This window comes from Passer domesticus, chromosome 2 (assembly GCF_036417665.1).
Source record: "Passer domesticus isolate bPasDom1 chromosome 2, bPasDom1.hap1, whole genome shotgun sequence".
Classification (NCBI taxonomy): domain Eukaryota; kingdom Metazoa; phylum Chordata; class Aves; order Passeriformes; family Passeridae; genus Passer; species Passer domesticus.
Genome location: NC_087475.1, coordinates 31,441,426 through 31,457,167, shown reverse-complemented (window position 1 = coordinate 31,457,167; position 15,742 = coordinate 31,441,426). Strand labels below are relative to the sequence as shown.

Below are 15,742 nucleotides of genomic sequence, written 5' to 3'. Positions count from 1 at the left end.
GGGCATCTCCTTGACCAGAAGAATTGTGTTCCAGGATGCATAGAAATCTTCCTTTTTACACAGTGCATCTCTTTATGCTTCACTGGATCTTCCACCTTGTGTAGATACCTTGTAGAGAAGTATTTTTTCAGCTTCCCTCTATGGTGGGAAATCTGCTGTTGGGCCTGTACTATAGCTAGTATTCAGCCATAGTATATGTGAAGTTTCTTTCCCTGCCAGGAGCATGGCAACAATGACCAATGACCAAATGGAATGGGGCTCCTGGCACCCACAAGTCTCCCACAGCATGGACATCTTGTGAGGACAGTTCTCCACCCATCTGCCTCTAGCTCCATGAATGTAAACAAATTTCTGTGCAGGTTTTGCCCCTAAGAAGCCCAGCTTCCCTAGCTCTGTTTTTTATGATGGCTGCTCTGTGGATGGAAAGGAAACAAAAGCTTAATTGCAGATTTTCTGTAGACTATTGATAGCTCAGGGAAGTCACTGTATTGTCTTCTACATGGATGTGATGTGAAGGTCATAGACACCTTGTACTGAGAGATCCCAGATAACCACAAGAATAACTGCAGCGAACTGGTATCATGGCATATGCTGACAACTGGTCTGTGCTGTTTATTCCTTCAAGATGCACTGGGGACAGCTTCAGGTGAGATTTTGTGTTGAACTGATCTCATACAGGAGAGTTCACCTCCATCCTCTTGGGAACATGATGGGATCTGAGGTAACTTGTTATGAGCATTAGTTTGTCCTATTATCTTCTCTGAAATATTGCTGGCCTTATTTAAGCATTCCCACAGGGAAAACATGGTCACAAAATGGGTAAGTAGGAAAAGCATTCTGTGCAAACATGTCTAATTTACAGTGCTCTGATGTTCTTCTGCAATGCAAGACAAATCCAAGCATTTGAAGATGACAACATAACACTTCTAAAAATAAACTTGACGGCTGCATGGAAGGACAGCAGAATTTTTTTTCTTCACTAAAAATACTTACATAGTTAATGGGGCAAGGTATTCTGTCCAGAAAATATCCAGAACTAATTTCCTACTTTTTCACTCTCCTATAAAACAGATTTTATGTAAAAGATACTAGATTTCCTGTAATCCTTCATAGAGGGTTGCTATGGATACTTTGAACAGGATAAGGGGCAACCTGAAGAGTCAGGATTTTTGAGAAAATTCAATGTTACAGTAGGAGTGATACATGTCAAGGTGAGAGAGGACGTAAGATTTAAGAGATTTCCAGTCTGCCTTTGATTTTCAGATATGGTCTTCTGAATAGCATATCCTTTGACTTTAGATCGTGTTTCTCAAGCTGAGCAGTGGAATACTGAATTTAATCAGAGCTTGCAGTCAATGTCTGCTATAACTTCGTTCCCCTCTGGAAACCCCTAAAAGGTGAATATGATATTTAAAAGGAGTAGAAGTGGGTTTCAGTTTTGCTTTTGCAGAAAGGTTTCCTCTTTTGCAGTTAGGCTCTCTCCACAGTAAGATCAAAAAGCCACAGCTCTTTTCCCCTGCACTGAAGGTTGTTCACAAATGCTTGGCTTAGTTCAGAGAGCCCAATGGTCCATTGCCAGTGTATACATGACACTCAGAGTACGCCACTGATAAAAGTTTTTATGCCCAATTACTATCAGAATGACTGATCACCCCAAGCAACTCTGCCACACCAACACAGCTGTGAGTTATACTACTATCCTGGGCTTTGTCTTTCCCCAAGTCTCCTCAACAAAGTTAGCTGTAGGATGTATTTCTGCAGCACCCTCTTTACACTTTGTTCAAACCAAGGACACAGTGTTTAAAGGTAAGAAGCAGGAGTGGAGCCATTATTCTGGCTGCCTCATAGGATTATCCTCTCTGCTTCTAGAGACACCAATGATTTTTCACCCACTCCTATTACAACTGATGGAATGATACTGTGGTTGCACAGAGGTGCCTTCTGACAACCTTACTCAGAAACTGCTGGTGTGTCCATGGCACATCACATCTGTGTCATGACAGTCGGTACACTGGCACAGAAGTAATAATCAAAGTGATACCACTTTTATAATTGATTTGAGCTTCAGGACCATGAACTTGAGGCACCACAGACAAAATAGTACTGGGGACACAGCAAAAGGCCAGATCCTTTTTGTGTGTGAACTGGACCGAATGGAAAATCATTAAGTCGTCACTGCAGCACAAGACACAGCTGACTTATGCTTTCCAGGCTTTCTTCCATGGATTAGCCCTTGACTGGTCTCACGGTAGACATTTTCAAGTAGGTCACTGAGGAGTTTAAGACATCTGACATGGCTTCTAAATGTCTTTGTAATGAATCTGAAATCCGGGCAGCTGGAGGTCAACTTCAAGGCAGACAGAGCTGTGTTCCTTCAAGGGACATGGTTTGAAAGTGGTAGATCTTTCTTTTTTATTAGGGACTAAATACAAGCAACAATCTGGAAGAAGCACAAGCTGAAAGCTGACCCTGGAGCACAAGAATTAAAACTCAAGCATGGAAGTCAAAGCAGAAGCCAGGTGCCAGGTTCCAAATAGGTCTCCTGGAAAGAGGCACTAAAGCACCCTAAGCACCAAGGGGAAGTGATGCTGCATGGAGGGAAAGGCTTCACAAGGTGGCACCTGTTACAGTAACTTGGACATTTCTGGAAAGGCACAGCAGAAAATACATGATGATGGCTTGATACATACAGGCAAGCAATGGTAAATTGAGGGAGAGAAGCAGCCCCCATGGGACACTGCTCTCTGGTCCTGTTCACCATTTTCAAGCTTCTGCAGAGTGTAAAAGGCCCTGCTTGATCTTCTAACAGGGAGTGATGAAAGACAGTTGTGCCTCATCAAACTGCTGTTACCATGAGGAACAACACAAGGAGTTGACACTCCCAAGCTACTTCTGCCTTTGATGGAGGAAAAACATGTATAGGAGACATTTTTTTAATTATCCTGGTAATTCTTATAGGGAAAAAAGGATATTTCAGTACAATAACCTTGGCCAGGGCACAATGTTTACAGTACTGCTTGACCTTCACACACTAGTCTTACACAATTGTTTTCTTCTAAGTATTGGAAAAACAGGATACCTTCACCTTCACCTCCTAGTTTTAATTCCATCTCAAATATTGCTGGCATATTTCTAGTTTATTTCACTCTTGTGTGCTGCTGAACACTAGAAGAAGCTTTTACACATACGTAAATATAAATAGATATAAAAATCCGACTTGCAGGGAATCATGCATGTTCTCCGTGAATTTTGGGAAGCTAGCACTCGTGGGAGGGTGATGAAACCTGGACAGTGCCTTCTGCAGGCTACATTTTTGTACTGTGGAATAAATAAATAAACACACAAAGATTTGCCCAGCTGGGAAGCATCTACCTTGTATGGTTCACTGAAGAGGGAATAGCTCGTGTTAAACGCGCCATTGTCCTGCTGGGCCTCCTGGTTTCTCCTTTCCCATTCCTTCCTTCGCAGCACGTTTCTATCTGGCTCGTAGACACTGGAGTTAGAGAAAAAAAGAAAAAAGACAAATAGTTTTTTAAGAATTAAAAATCAGAGGGCAGCATATAAACCAGTGTGTATTTAAAAGTTAAGAACTCTGTTTTGCAGACAGATGGCAAAAATAAGCACAAACATGAATCAGATGAACACCAGTTCAAGCAGGCTGGGGAGGTTCAGGTCTCTGGGAATGCTGGCACTTTCTTCACAGAGAGAATAGATAATTAAATTCTTACAGAAAAATAAAAAAGAAATCACATGGCAGGATCTAGTCTGTACAGAACTTCTCTGCTTGAAACGTGACAAAGGAAATATCTAAGCAACTTTGACAAAGACTAGAAGTTCTCTTAAGGCAGATGGTAATTACAGCTGTGAGTAAATAGAAATTATGAACATGTTCCCACTTATGACATATCCTCTGAGTGTTGTATGAAAATGCTCCTTTTTTTCACATGGCTGTGTTTCTGTAGTGATTCTTTCATTAACTAGCTCCCTAAAGAGCTGTTAAAACTATATGCTGTAGTGGTTTCCACAGTTAGGTTGCTTCTTCTGATCTCTGCTAATCAGCCAAGTCGTGAAACTACTACTGAAACAATTCCTCTTTCTGATGGATTTGACACTATCACAACCACAGAACATGCATAAATGAATAGTGGCACAACGGTGTATGTTTGGGTAGTAGAGTGTATCTGGAGAGAGAATAAAATCACTGCATTACACATCAGCATTAACTTTTAGAAATTAACAACTTTAGCTCCGATATAGACATTCAGAATAGTAACTGACTTTTTTATTTTCAGAATTCTAGTTAAATACATGACAACATAAACCAGAGAATTCTTTTTCTGAATTTCTACAGAACAACACCTTTCAGGTTTACACATTTCAGTTTATTATGTTTTATTCTCCTCACAAAGGAAGCCAACATGCCTAACAAAGTTAACATGCTATTTCAGGACAATGTGACAAGTATGTTGATTCCTATTTTGCTTAGCTCAGCTAATATTTTTCCTCTGGCACAGTAAATCTGTAAAGTAGGAATATGTATTAATGTCATGTAAGTGCACCATGTGTTAATAAGATAAACGTTGTCTTGCTAACCAGCTTCCCAGTTAGCAAAACATATGTTGCATTGGCTACCCACGTGATGCTACCTAGTATGCCTCAGGCAAGGCAGTCAAAAGGCCAACAGCTATCTGATTCTAATTCGGGACTGGAGAGAGCTGAAAATACACAGGATATGTTAGATGCTATTAATACTTGAACAATGCCTCAACAGTCACTAAATGAACAGAAAATCTTTTGTTCTCTTGTTGATGCTGCAGAGCAGCCTTCTGATGGGTCTGGGGGCAGATGCCAGGGGCCAAGCACAGCTCCCAAACAGGGGTTTGTTGTGAAACACAGGATTTCAGCACAGCAGGTTGGAGACAGCACCCAAACACCACCTTGTTTACAACCACTTACAGGTGGTTGAGAGTTTTTGGGGTTTTATCCCATACCTTCCATGAGCAATGCACATAATTCACTCCAACACCCTCTCCTTGAAAAGCAGCGTAATGAGGAAGCCATCATAGGGATGGAGTTTTGGGCATAGAAAATGCCTTTTTCCAGTAAGAAGTGGGTGGTGAAGGCCTCCCCATGGGCTCCTGGGAGTGACAACACCTCCTGCACATGGTGCACATGCTGCTGAGACCAGAGGCAGAGCAGTTGTCATTGACTGCTGTGAGAGCAGAGGTCTTCAGTTACTACCTTGTGCCATCGAGCCTACTCCCATCAGCTGAGCCAGCTAACAAGCACCCATGTCTAAACCAGACTTTCTGCCACACTTAATAACTGTTGTTAGGCTGGGTTTTCCTGGAATTTTAAGAGATCAGATTATAACTTCATCCTCAGCTACGTGTCCCCATCCAGAATTTCTCGACTCTTTGAGATGCTGTGCATTTGTACTCTAGCCTGCAGGCAAACAGAGATGGGCAGCTTCCCTGAGATTAATTACAATACTGGTCTCTACCCAATTTCTAGGAAGTAAACACATGCAACATTCTTCACTAGTCCTCGTACAAATTTAAAAATTCACTGGTGTGGTAGTTCTAAAGTGAAAGAACATTTTTATCCCTTTATTGGACAGAGATATATTTGATGAAGCCATACAAGTCATCAGGTCTCTGAACCCCCTTCTCAAATGAATTCACTGCTGGCAACGCAATGCACAACCTGCAGTAATTCAGAATGATTATGCAAATGTCAGAACCGTGTGACAATGCCTAATATGCCATCTACAAACAGTAAGTTAGGAAGAGCTACAAGTTGAGAGTTGTGTTCCTTTGGTAATACCAGATGGCAAAATGTCTAGCATTTGTGAAGCTGCTCCTTATTTGCATGAACATTGCAGCAATCACATTTCCTTGAACGTATGTCACCAAATGTATTTATTTGTTTTGGTTCAAGGAGAATACTGCCAACTGCTATAATTGTCTTTATTGCAAACACTTCAGTTAATGGAAAATGATTCTTTTTAATAGATTTCTTCTTTATTTTTTTAAAATTTGCAATTTAAAACAATCCCAGAGGTACCTTTTAATGGTTTAACGTGTGTCTTGTTTCAATAGCTAAGCCACAAAGAACAAGCTCATGAAAACCTCATGACTTTTTCCTCATTGGGGCATGTGTACGTATGTGAGTGATATATGCATATATATGTGTAGTATGCATGCTCAGTTTTGTAAGACTTGGAGCCAAAGAACATGCAAACACTCACCACTCAAAAGTCAGTGTCATCTATATTTGTTTCATACAGGTCAAATTCCAAAAGGTGAATTCAAACAGTTTTTAAATGGTATACTGTTATTTTTAAAATGTTGCATCTGTTTCTAATTCATGTTTAAAGGACATGAACCAGAACGTGAGCAACAAGTCAAACCCTTGCAAAAGTACAGATGAATAAAGGTTGTATTATAGAAATTAAATTATCTCAAATCTGGCACATTGCTTTTTTCATTTATCTCAGCCCTAAGATCTGCCAAGACACATACTGTATATACCAATGAATTGTGCCTAAATGCCACTGTCTCAAGCTCAAAGAGCTTTCAGCACACCGCCACCACCCTGGTCACAGCACCCCTACCTCCTCTGCCTCTTCCAGGATACACGGAACAATTTCACTCCCAGATTTTTGCCAGATCAGATTTCCAATGGATTGCTAAATGTCTCAAGCAGGTATGTTTAATGAATGTTGATCTGCTGTGATACATTTTGGCAGATTACCTGGATGGTCCCCAGTCTTTGGCCATGCCCACGGTGAGCGTGGCTCCCTGTGAGACCAGCCCGCAGAGGAGAGCCCAGGCGTGCTGGTTCCTGGTGGGAGGGTGCAGTGGCACCAGCCTCCCCACAGAAACACTCACAGCTTTCTTCATGCTACTCCTGCCATCAGAAGGAACCGTTTCCTTTAGTCCTTAATTAGAAATAGACAGAGATGGCTCAGGGGACAGCCTAGGAGCAGAGCAATAATTTTACCTGAAAAACCTGGGGCTGGGATTTAATCTCCTACAAAGTCCAAAGAGTTATGTTGTCTCAGGCTAGGCTGAAAAAAATCATATAAAAAGCTTAAGTTTTAGGTGTTGAAAAATCTCCTTTTCTTTTATTTTCTCTTTTTTTTTTTTTTCTTTTTTTTTTTTTCTTTTTTTTTTTTTCTTTTTTTTTTTTTTCTTTTTTTTTTTAATATAAGCACTCTATTCCTGACTTGCTCAGATATCACTTTTTGGAGCAACTCAAATAAAAAGGTCTCATCTCCATGATGAACGAGGTGGTGACAGGGCACCAACATATCCTCCTGTCCTTCAGTTTGGGAACACCCAAATTTGCATTCAGAGGAAGATGTCCTTTTCCACAAACGAAGCACTGCACCTTCACAGAGGAGTTACATGGTGTGCATTAACGATGCTGCTTGACCTTTTCAGAAACCACAAAACTGCTGCATCACGAAGGGGAGATTCTGGAAGGGTACTGTTATTCTGTTACAAGATCCTCCTAACAGCTAGCATCTTTGAGGCTGTTAAAGACACAGGTAGGTAAATTGAGGGTGAGATTGCTGGTACTCCCCTTTCTTGGCATCATTTTATTTTCTGGAAAAGGAAGGGGACTGTGACCCAGCCAGCTGTACCAGCATGACAGAGGAAGGTGTTACCACATGTGTACACAGACCAGGCCACAGTTTCTGAACTCATCATTGGCAGCACCCTGCAATCCTGCCTTTGCCTTTCCCGACCTTCCAATATAATTTTCCAGTCCAAAGACTTATTTCATTATTCTCTGAATTGTGAGGGCTTTGCCACACCCATATATACTCACATCTTCCTTCTCCCTCCCCATGCACATAAATACTGCGATATAAATTTAGTAGGAGTAGCTTGTTTGTTTCCAGTTAATGTTTACCCAGGAGGCTGATCTCCTTCACCTGGGCAGCTACCTGTGGCACTTAGCACAAAACATTCAGAACCTGAAGTCTAGACATATTAATTACAAAAGCAGAGCTGATGCTTCATGCTAACAGGCAGCTATTTCTTAAACTGGCAAACCCACAGTTCCTGTGGGCTCCTGGCAGTCCTCTGCTAGGCAAGACCTAGTTCCCAGGGCTGAGCTTCTTTCCCAGATTTTGTCAACCTCCCCACTTGTTCTTAAACTGACCCTTCTTCTTCCATCAGTAAATGGAAAAGGCTCCATCAAAACGTCATCAGACTACAACACCCACTCCTGGCGTCACGGGAGTGACACCATCCCCAAGCTGCTGGGTGCAGCCCACATCAGCACTGTGCTGATCATCTTCCAAACAAACAGAAAAACCCCCACCTCAAAAACATAATCCATACTAAAAGATATGTGTATTTCCAGAATAAACCTAGGCCCGTGAACAAGTTTTCTGCAAGGACATATATATATCTTTGAAATTAAATTTTAGCACACGGTCATTTTTGAATTATGAACAAAGCTAGAACTGCTTCAAAGCTATGAGAAACAGGCAATATTTCAAGAAAATAAATTTTAAAATGGTTTACTGATTATTCTCAACATTTCCCCACAAATTTTAATCTGGCACACAAATCAATATACTAAATTTCAGGCTGAAGTGAGGACATTTTCTTAAATATTTAATAGTCTAATTCTCCCCTGAATTACTACATTTATGCCAAAGTAGCTAAATAGAGTAAGTCAAAGGAAAAACTTACACAACACCATAAAAAACCAGCCCAGCCCTGATGCAGGACAGCGATTATGAAACTCAATTCAAAATAGAAACTGGATTCTGAATTTTAATGTACCCTCATTCCTGTATTTCTGCCATATTTTAAAACTCAAAAGGACAAGTCAGACTGAGATCCTGTAAAGGCAAAAGCCTCAAACATTCTTAGAAAATAGGCTTAACTCTAATGATTTAATTACAACAATTGAGGTTGTCTGGTTTGCTGAATCGCCATGTTAACATAGTAGTGTTTTCTATTTCACTGTTCATGTCCATGGTTTTTGCTGGCCAAATTCTAGATACCAGTTTCATTTCCAGATAAGCATAAATGGTATCTGTTTGTAAACTCATTGCTGACAGGGTATAGAGAACTCCAAGATATGGCAACCTTTCATTTTTGAGCATTAAATATTTTCCCTAATGATATTTGATCTATCAGTTAAATTATAACAAAGGAGCTGCCTTTGATGAACAAGTGTCATAGTCAATTAAATACCTTCCTAGGCTACAACTGGCTTTTTTTAGACTCTTTATCTATCCTAAACAGCAGAAGTTAATTTGAGGATTTTTACAGTATTTTTTCCCATTTACAAACAGGAATGCCGTGGGGTAAAGCAATTACTCTGATTTACTGTTTTCACTTTGATTGAACATAAAGATGTAGCAGGGTCTCAAAAAAGCAGTAACTTAACAAACTGTGCTCCTATCCACAGACAGATAAAGTACCTATTTTGCTATTTCAAAGAGTTTACCTCCAGGCAGCAGCACAGAGCAAACATCAATCAATGACATGTGTCTAAGATGAGATTGATGTTTACTCTCACAGCTTTTCATCTTACATCCAATAAATTATTTTTCCTTCACCAAAGTGCCTGGTTAAATTTCATTTTTCACTTTGCAGTATCAGTTTTAAAACTTTAGCTTCCAGCAATTTTAAAGCTAGGCTTCATTGACGCTTCAGCTTTTACAGCCTGTTTATGATTTGTATTAGCCATGAAACACTACCGACCCAACACGAATATGATCAGGGCAAGCTGAGCTGGGGCAGCCTCTCGCACGGTGGCAGGTGCAGGCTGGAAGGTGTGAGATTACTTTAATTATCTGCCTGGAAATTCCAAGTCCAAAACAGGGAGCTGTATTTTCAGGGGCAGATATATTGCATCCACCAAACAAATGAATATGTACATATCATAGCTGCAAAATCAGCATTGCAGTGGTCGGGTCAGGTCTTCTGAGGGTTAACACTGGGCAAGTGGAAGGAACCGAGGAAAGGCTAATTGTGGGTGCAGTTATTACCTTACAGGCACTCAAACCTGACATTCACAAAATATAAGTGCTTCACATGCAACCTGATTGAATTTTAAATATGTATCAAAATACTGAGAAGACCTAGGGCTGCAGTTAAGACTGGGACCCAGGCTGTTGAGTCAGAGCATCACAACAGAGGAGCATTAAAAAATCATATTTAGTTCAACACCTGCTTTTAAAAGAGTACCTCTTCCAGCCTCGCTACAGACAAAACGAGCACATTTTCTTCTCTCTGTGAAGGTTTGCTCAATGACAGAAATTGAGACATAATTCTAATTTATTTTTAGTTTCAGGAAAAATAACTTCATCATATGATAAGAATTTACCAGTCCATACTTACATTACAAATAGATATTAAAAATTTCACCACTCCGTATTAATAGATAATCCTATTTTCAATATCTCATTTTCTTTTATAACCCTAAATCTGCTAGCAAAAGTGCCTAAAATGGTTGAAGATCTTAAAACAACACTGAGCCGAGCTAGAAACAGAACATTACAACAGCTTTAATTTTGCACTGATCTAACAATATATTCTTTGAAGGTATATTCACAAGTGTAAAATTCACCACTGCTAATAATCTTACACCTGGAAAGAGGTTGGTTTTTTTTCTTCATAAATCAAAATTAAATTTAAAACCTCTAGAAACCAAGCGAAAATCTTGGCTGCCAAGAAACAGATACTGTAGATGTGACAAAGTATTCCTCTTGTATCCTCATCCACATCTCCCAGGTACAGATTTTTTTTTTTAAAATTAAGACTGAAGAGCACAAACCTGACAGATCACAATAATATCCTTTAATTTAATTTTGTAACTGTCACTTTTATGTTGTATTTTAAAAATACAACAGCCCACAGAACCACAGAATCACAGAAAGGTGTGAGTTGAAAGGGACCTTTAAGATCATCTAGTTCCAAGCCTGTGTCCTGGGCAGGGACACCATCCACTAGAGCAGGTTGCTCAAAACCCTATTCGACCTGGCCTTGAACACTTCCAGGGATAGGGCATCCACAACTCTGGTCCAATGTCTTGCCATCCTCATAGTGAAGAATTTCTACCTTTCTAACCTAAACCCACCCTCGTTCAGTTTGAAGCCGTTCCTCCTTGTTCTATCACTACATGCCCTTGTAATAAGATCCTCCCCAGCTCTGTTGCTGGCTCCCTCTAGGTCCTGGATGGTGCCACAAGGTCTCCCAGGAGCCCTCTCTTCTCCAGGCTGAACAGACCCAACTGTCCCAGCCTGTCTTCCCAGCAGAGGGAAGATCATCTTCATCTTCATCTTCACCTTCATCTGATCATCCTCATGGCCTCCTCTGGACTCCATCCAACAGGTCCACATCCCACCCGTGCTGAGGACCCAGCTGGTGCAGTACTCTGGGTGGGCTCTCAGCAGGGAGGAGCAGAGGCGCAGAGTCCCCTGCCTTGCCCTGCTGCCCACGCTGCTTTTGGTGCAGCCCAGGGGACAGCTGGCCTTGGGGACTGCGAGTGCCCCTGCCAGCCCACACTGAGCTTCTTGCCAGTCAGCACCCCCGAGCCCTTCTCCTCAGGGCTGCTCTCAACTGAGAGAACAACTTTTATTCTGCCTAACCTAACTGTGAATTCCCTGGGCTGCTGCTACACAAGGCCTTACCTAACTTGGAGATTCCTCTGTCTGATCACTTTCCTCTCACACTGCTTCCCTGCCAAAGATGTCAGACTACACCCTTGTGCCCGTTTCCCTGCACAATGATTTCTGCTTTCCACTATAACCTTATGCATGTCAAACTGTTCCAGTTACAAACTGCCAAGCCTGTGCCCTTTCTTCTTCTCCTTTGCATTTCTTCTTTAGGCTACTTACAGTCATAATTAGTCAAAAATTATAGCTTTTTTAAAAAATTTTTTCATCTCTGTAGAGAATGTGCACACATAGGTAAATTATACATAAATCATACATTATACAGTCTTGGTCAGACTGAATGGTGCCATAAACTGAATTTACACTTATCATTGCCTGATTTCTAGGGATGCTCTGAACTTTTAAAATGTAATGAAAAAATTCTGGCCTTTTAAAAATCTATTTGACATTTTGCAGTAAGTGTTTAATACTTTATTTAAAATGTTTGTTGAACTTCCTTTTGATATGTTTGCTGAAAACTGGATTTCAGTCAATAAAGATTTTCAGTGTTAGTTTCAGTAATAAAAAAAATTAAAACTCATAAAAATTAACCTAATAAAAGTTTAAAAGTTTCCTGGAACTTTATAAAATCTAAATAAATTTAAAGTGCCCTGAAAAATGTGAAAAAATATGTTTTGCCTCTAAGTCTTTTAGAGTAAAAAAATCCCTCTTTGTTCCCATTTTTTTAAAGATACTTAAGTAGCCTGTTCCTTCCAGGGGGCTCTGTACAGTGATCCATCTACCCGCAGCTATTTGCAGGACTGCTAAATACTCCAAGGTATACTTCACATGGCACACACAAATTGAAATCTCTGCAACTGGTAGAAAAATTTTAGCATGCAATTCACCCTGGTATGACCTGACTTAAAGTAGCAAAAGCAAAGAATCATAGAATTAGAGAGTCATGGAATCACTGAGGTTGGAAAAGACCTTCAAGATCAAGTCCAAGCTTTGACCAAACACCACCATGCCAACCAAATCACAGCCCTAAGTGTCACATCCAATCATTTCCTGAACATTTGACTGCGGCAGCTCCCTGGACACCTTTCCAACCACCCTTAACCACCCTTTCAATGAAAAATTTCTTCCTGATGATGCAACCTGAACCTCCCCTGACAAAGCTTGAGGGAGGTTTCTTTTGTTCTGATCTGGTTCTCTGGGAGAAGAGCTCGATCCCCACCTGGAAACAGCCTCTTTTCTGGTGGTTGTAGAGAGTGATAAGGTCACTTCTGACCCTCCTTTTCTGCAGTCTCACAGACTCAGCTCACTTCTTCACAGGACTTCTTCTCCACTGCCTGTGTCTGGAGCTGCTGCAGCACCTCAATGTTCTTCTTACAGTAAGTGACCTAGAACTGGACCCAGCATTCAAGGGATGGCCTCACAAGTGCCAAATACAGGGGGACAATCGCTGTCCTGTCCTGCTGGCCACACTATTGCTGATCCAGGCCAGGATGCCATGGCCTTCCTGGCCACCTTGGCACACAGTGGCTCACAACCAGCCACTGTCAAGCAGCACTCTCAGGTCCTTTTCCACTGAGCAGTTTTTCCAGGCACTCTGCCCCAGCCTCTAGCACTGCCTGGTTGCTGTGACACAAGGGCAGGACCTGGCACTTTGCTTTACTGAACCTCATACAACTGGCCTTAGACCATTGATCCATCATGTCCAGATCTCTCTGCAGAGACTTCCTGCTCTCCCTCAACACTCCTTCCCAACGTGGTGTCATCTGCAACTGACTGAGGGTGCATTCAATTCTCTTGTCCAAAATTATCAACTAAGATATTAAACTGGGCTGGCCCCAAGAACAGTACCTCAGGCTTTTCCTCATCCTTGGTTACAATGTTCCCCTCCACATCCAGTAAAGGATGGAGATTTTTCTCAGTCCTCTTTTTTTTGTTAATGTGTTTATAAAAACATGTTTTATTATCTTTCACAGTGGTGGCCAGATTGAATTCTAGCTGAGCTTTCGCCTTTCTAATTTTCTCTCTACATGACCTAAAGACATCCTTGTACTCTTTCTGAATTGCCTGCCCCTTCTTCCAAAGGTCATACTCTCATTCTTTTCCTGAGCTCCAGCTGAAGTTCCCTATTCAGCCAGGCCATTCTTCTTCCCTTACAGTTTGTCTTTCAGCACATTGGGATGGTCTGCATCCATGCCTTGAAGATTTTTGTCTTAATGTATGCCCAGCCTTCCTTTGTTTTTAAGGGCTGTTTCCCAAGGGGCTCTCTGAATAGTGTCCTGAACAGGCTGAAGCCTGTTCTCAGAAAGTCCAGGGAGGAGGTTTTGTTGACCACCTTCCTTACCTCACCAAGAAATGAAAACAATGTAATTCTGTGATTACTATGCAGAAGATGGCCTCTGATCAGCACACCTCCCACCAGCCCTTCTCTGTTCATGAACAGCACATTAGCAGTGCACAGAGGGGCACTTACCAGCTGGGTCAGGAAGGTAACTTCCACACACTCCAGGAACCTCCTCGACTGCCTCCTCTCTGCTGTGTTGTTTCCAGCAGACATCCTCAAAGTTAAAGTCTCCCACAACAACAGGGGGTAGAGATCTGACATGTCAGCCAGTCACTCACAGAACCTTTCATCTGCCTCTTCACCCTGGTGGGGTGGTCTGTAACACACTCCCAGCCAGGATGTCTGCCTTGTTAGCCTTCCCCCCTTTTCCCACCCAAAGGCACCCAACCTTATCGTCACTATTCCTAAGTTCCCTACAGGCAAAACACTCCCTAATGTACAGAGCCACCTCTCCCTCCTTGCCTGTCCCTTCTGAGGTGCTCGCAGCCATCCACTGCAGCACTCCAGCTGTGGAAGTCATCCCCCCACATCTCCGTGGCAGTGACCGTGTTGCAGTTTTCCTGATGCACGACGGCTGCCAGCTCCTCGGGTTTGTCCCCATACCACTGCTCTGGTGCAGCTGCACTTCACTGATTTCACACCAACACTGGCATGTGACCCCAGGCTCATCTCTATTGTCCTATTTCAAACCTAGCTTAAATCGTTAAGCCAGATCTAAGAGCACTTTACCAGTACAGAGGTAACAGAGTGTTTATTAAAAAACATTCTTGGCATAGAAGCAAAAGGAGCAAAACTTCACAGGATGACAAAGATGAGTAGCTCTAAGTTGTTAAACAATTCTGGTGCTGCCAAGAACCCCTATGAAACAGGAGTGAAAAATACACAAATTCAGCATCTCAATGTACAGATTCTGAAAACTCTTTTCTGTATTTATGTTCTGGTTTTAGATCAACATTCAAAATTATGTGATGTCCAAAGCATACCAAAATACACACCTGAAGTACAGGACACAGGATTGCTGCCTTACACAGTCTTATACTTTCACAGAAAGCCAAAGCACAGTATTTCATTATGAATGTGTCAGCTGTTAATAACCATCAAATCTATGACTCATGAAAACGTCTATACATGTTTTATTAACAAAGCAACATTTCCAATTTACTTTTACCACAATGGATAATGACTGAAGGTTCATCAGGGTTAATCAAGAAAATGATGTAAATTTTATACTGCATTATGTTTCACTTGGCTTAAAATGGATCTTGAGCGACAATCTTTTTTATGTGTTTAATCATGATTTACAGCATTATGGAAACCACACAACAGCCCCATTGTGGAAAAAAAAAAGTTATTAGCAAGTCAGTGCATAAGTCATCAGATTTTATGTATTCACAGAAAATCACTTCTTAGGATCTTCAGCAGGCAGGCACTGAGTTTGCTTTCTGTAAAAATAGGATTAATATGTTTTGAGATGCCTTGTTTTAATTTATCTTTCCTTCAGATCTTATAGATAGAGGGAGATCTTATTATTTTATTTTTATTTTTTATTCTTTTATTCTATATATTGCAGAGAAACCATCACTCCACACAGGTAAGGTTGAACTAAATTTTAAATAGATCTGTGCTAGCATATCCGCATGTTAAAAATAAATTTGGATGATGTTTTTGGATGATTTTAGTAACTGCACATGCAGATAAAACAACCAGAGAAGTTGAACCCTATGCTAATCATAGAGATTAAAAAAAAA

The 15,742-nt window shown here is 41.1% G+C and overlaps 1 protein-coding gene across 3 annotated transcripts in view; it reads right to left on the bottom strand.

Moving 5' to 3' along the window:
• The window catches only part of AFF3 (ALF transcription elongation factor 3), a 323,171-nt gene that overhangs the window by 269,208 nt on the left and 38,221 nt on the right, over positions 1 to 15,742 (bottom strand). For all 3 annotated transcript variants that reach the window (XM_064408084.1, XM_064408085.1, XM_064408086.1), the window contains exon 2: positions 3,373 to 3,493. In XM_064408084.1, the coding sequence (XP_064264154.1) occupies positions 3,373 to 3,493 (121 nt within the window). The remainder of the gene's footprint in view (positions 1 to 3,372; positions 3,494 to 15,742) is intronic.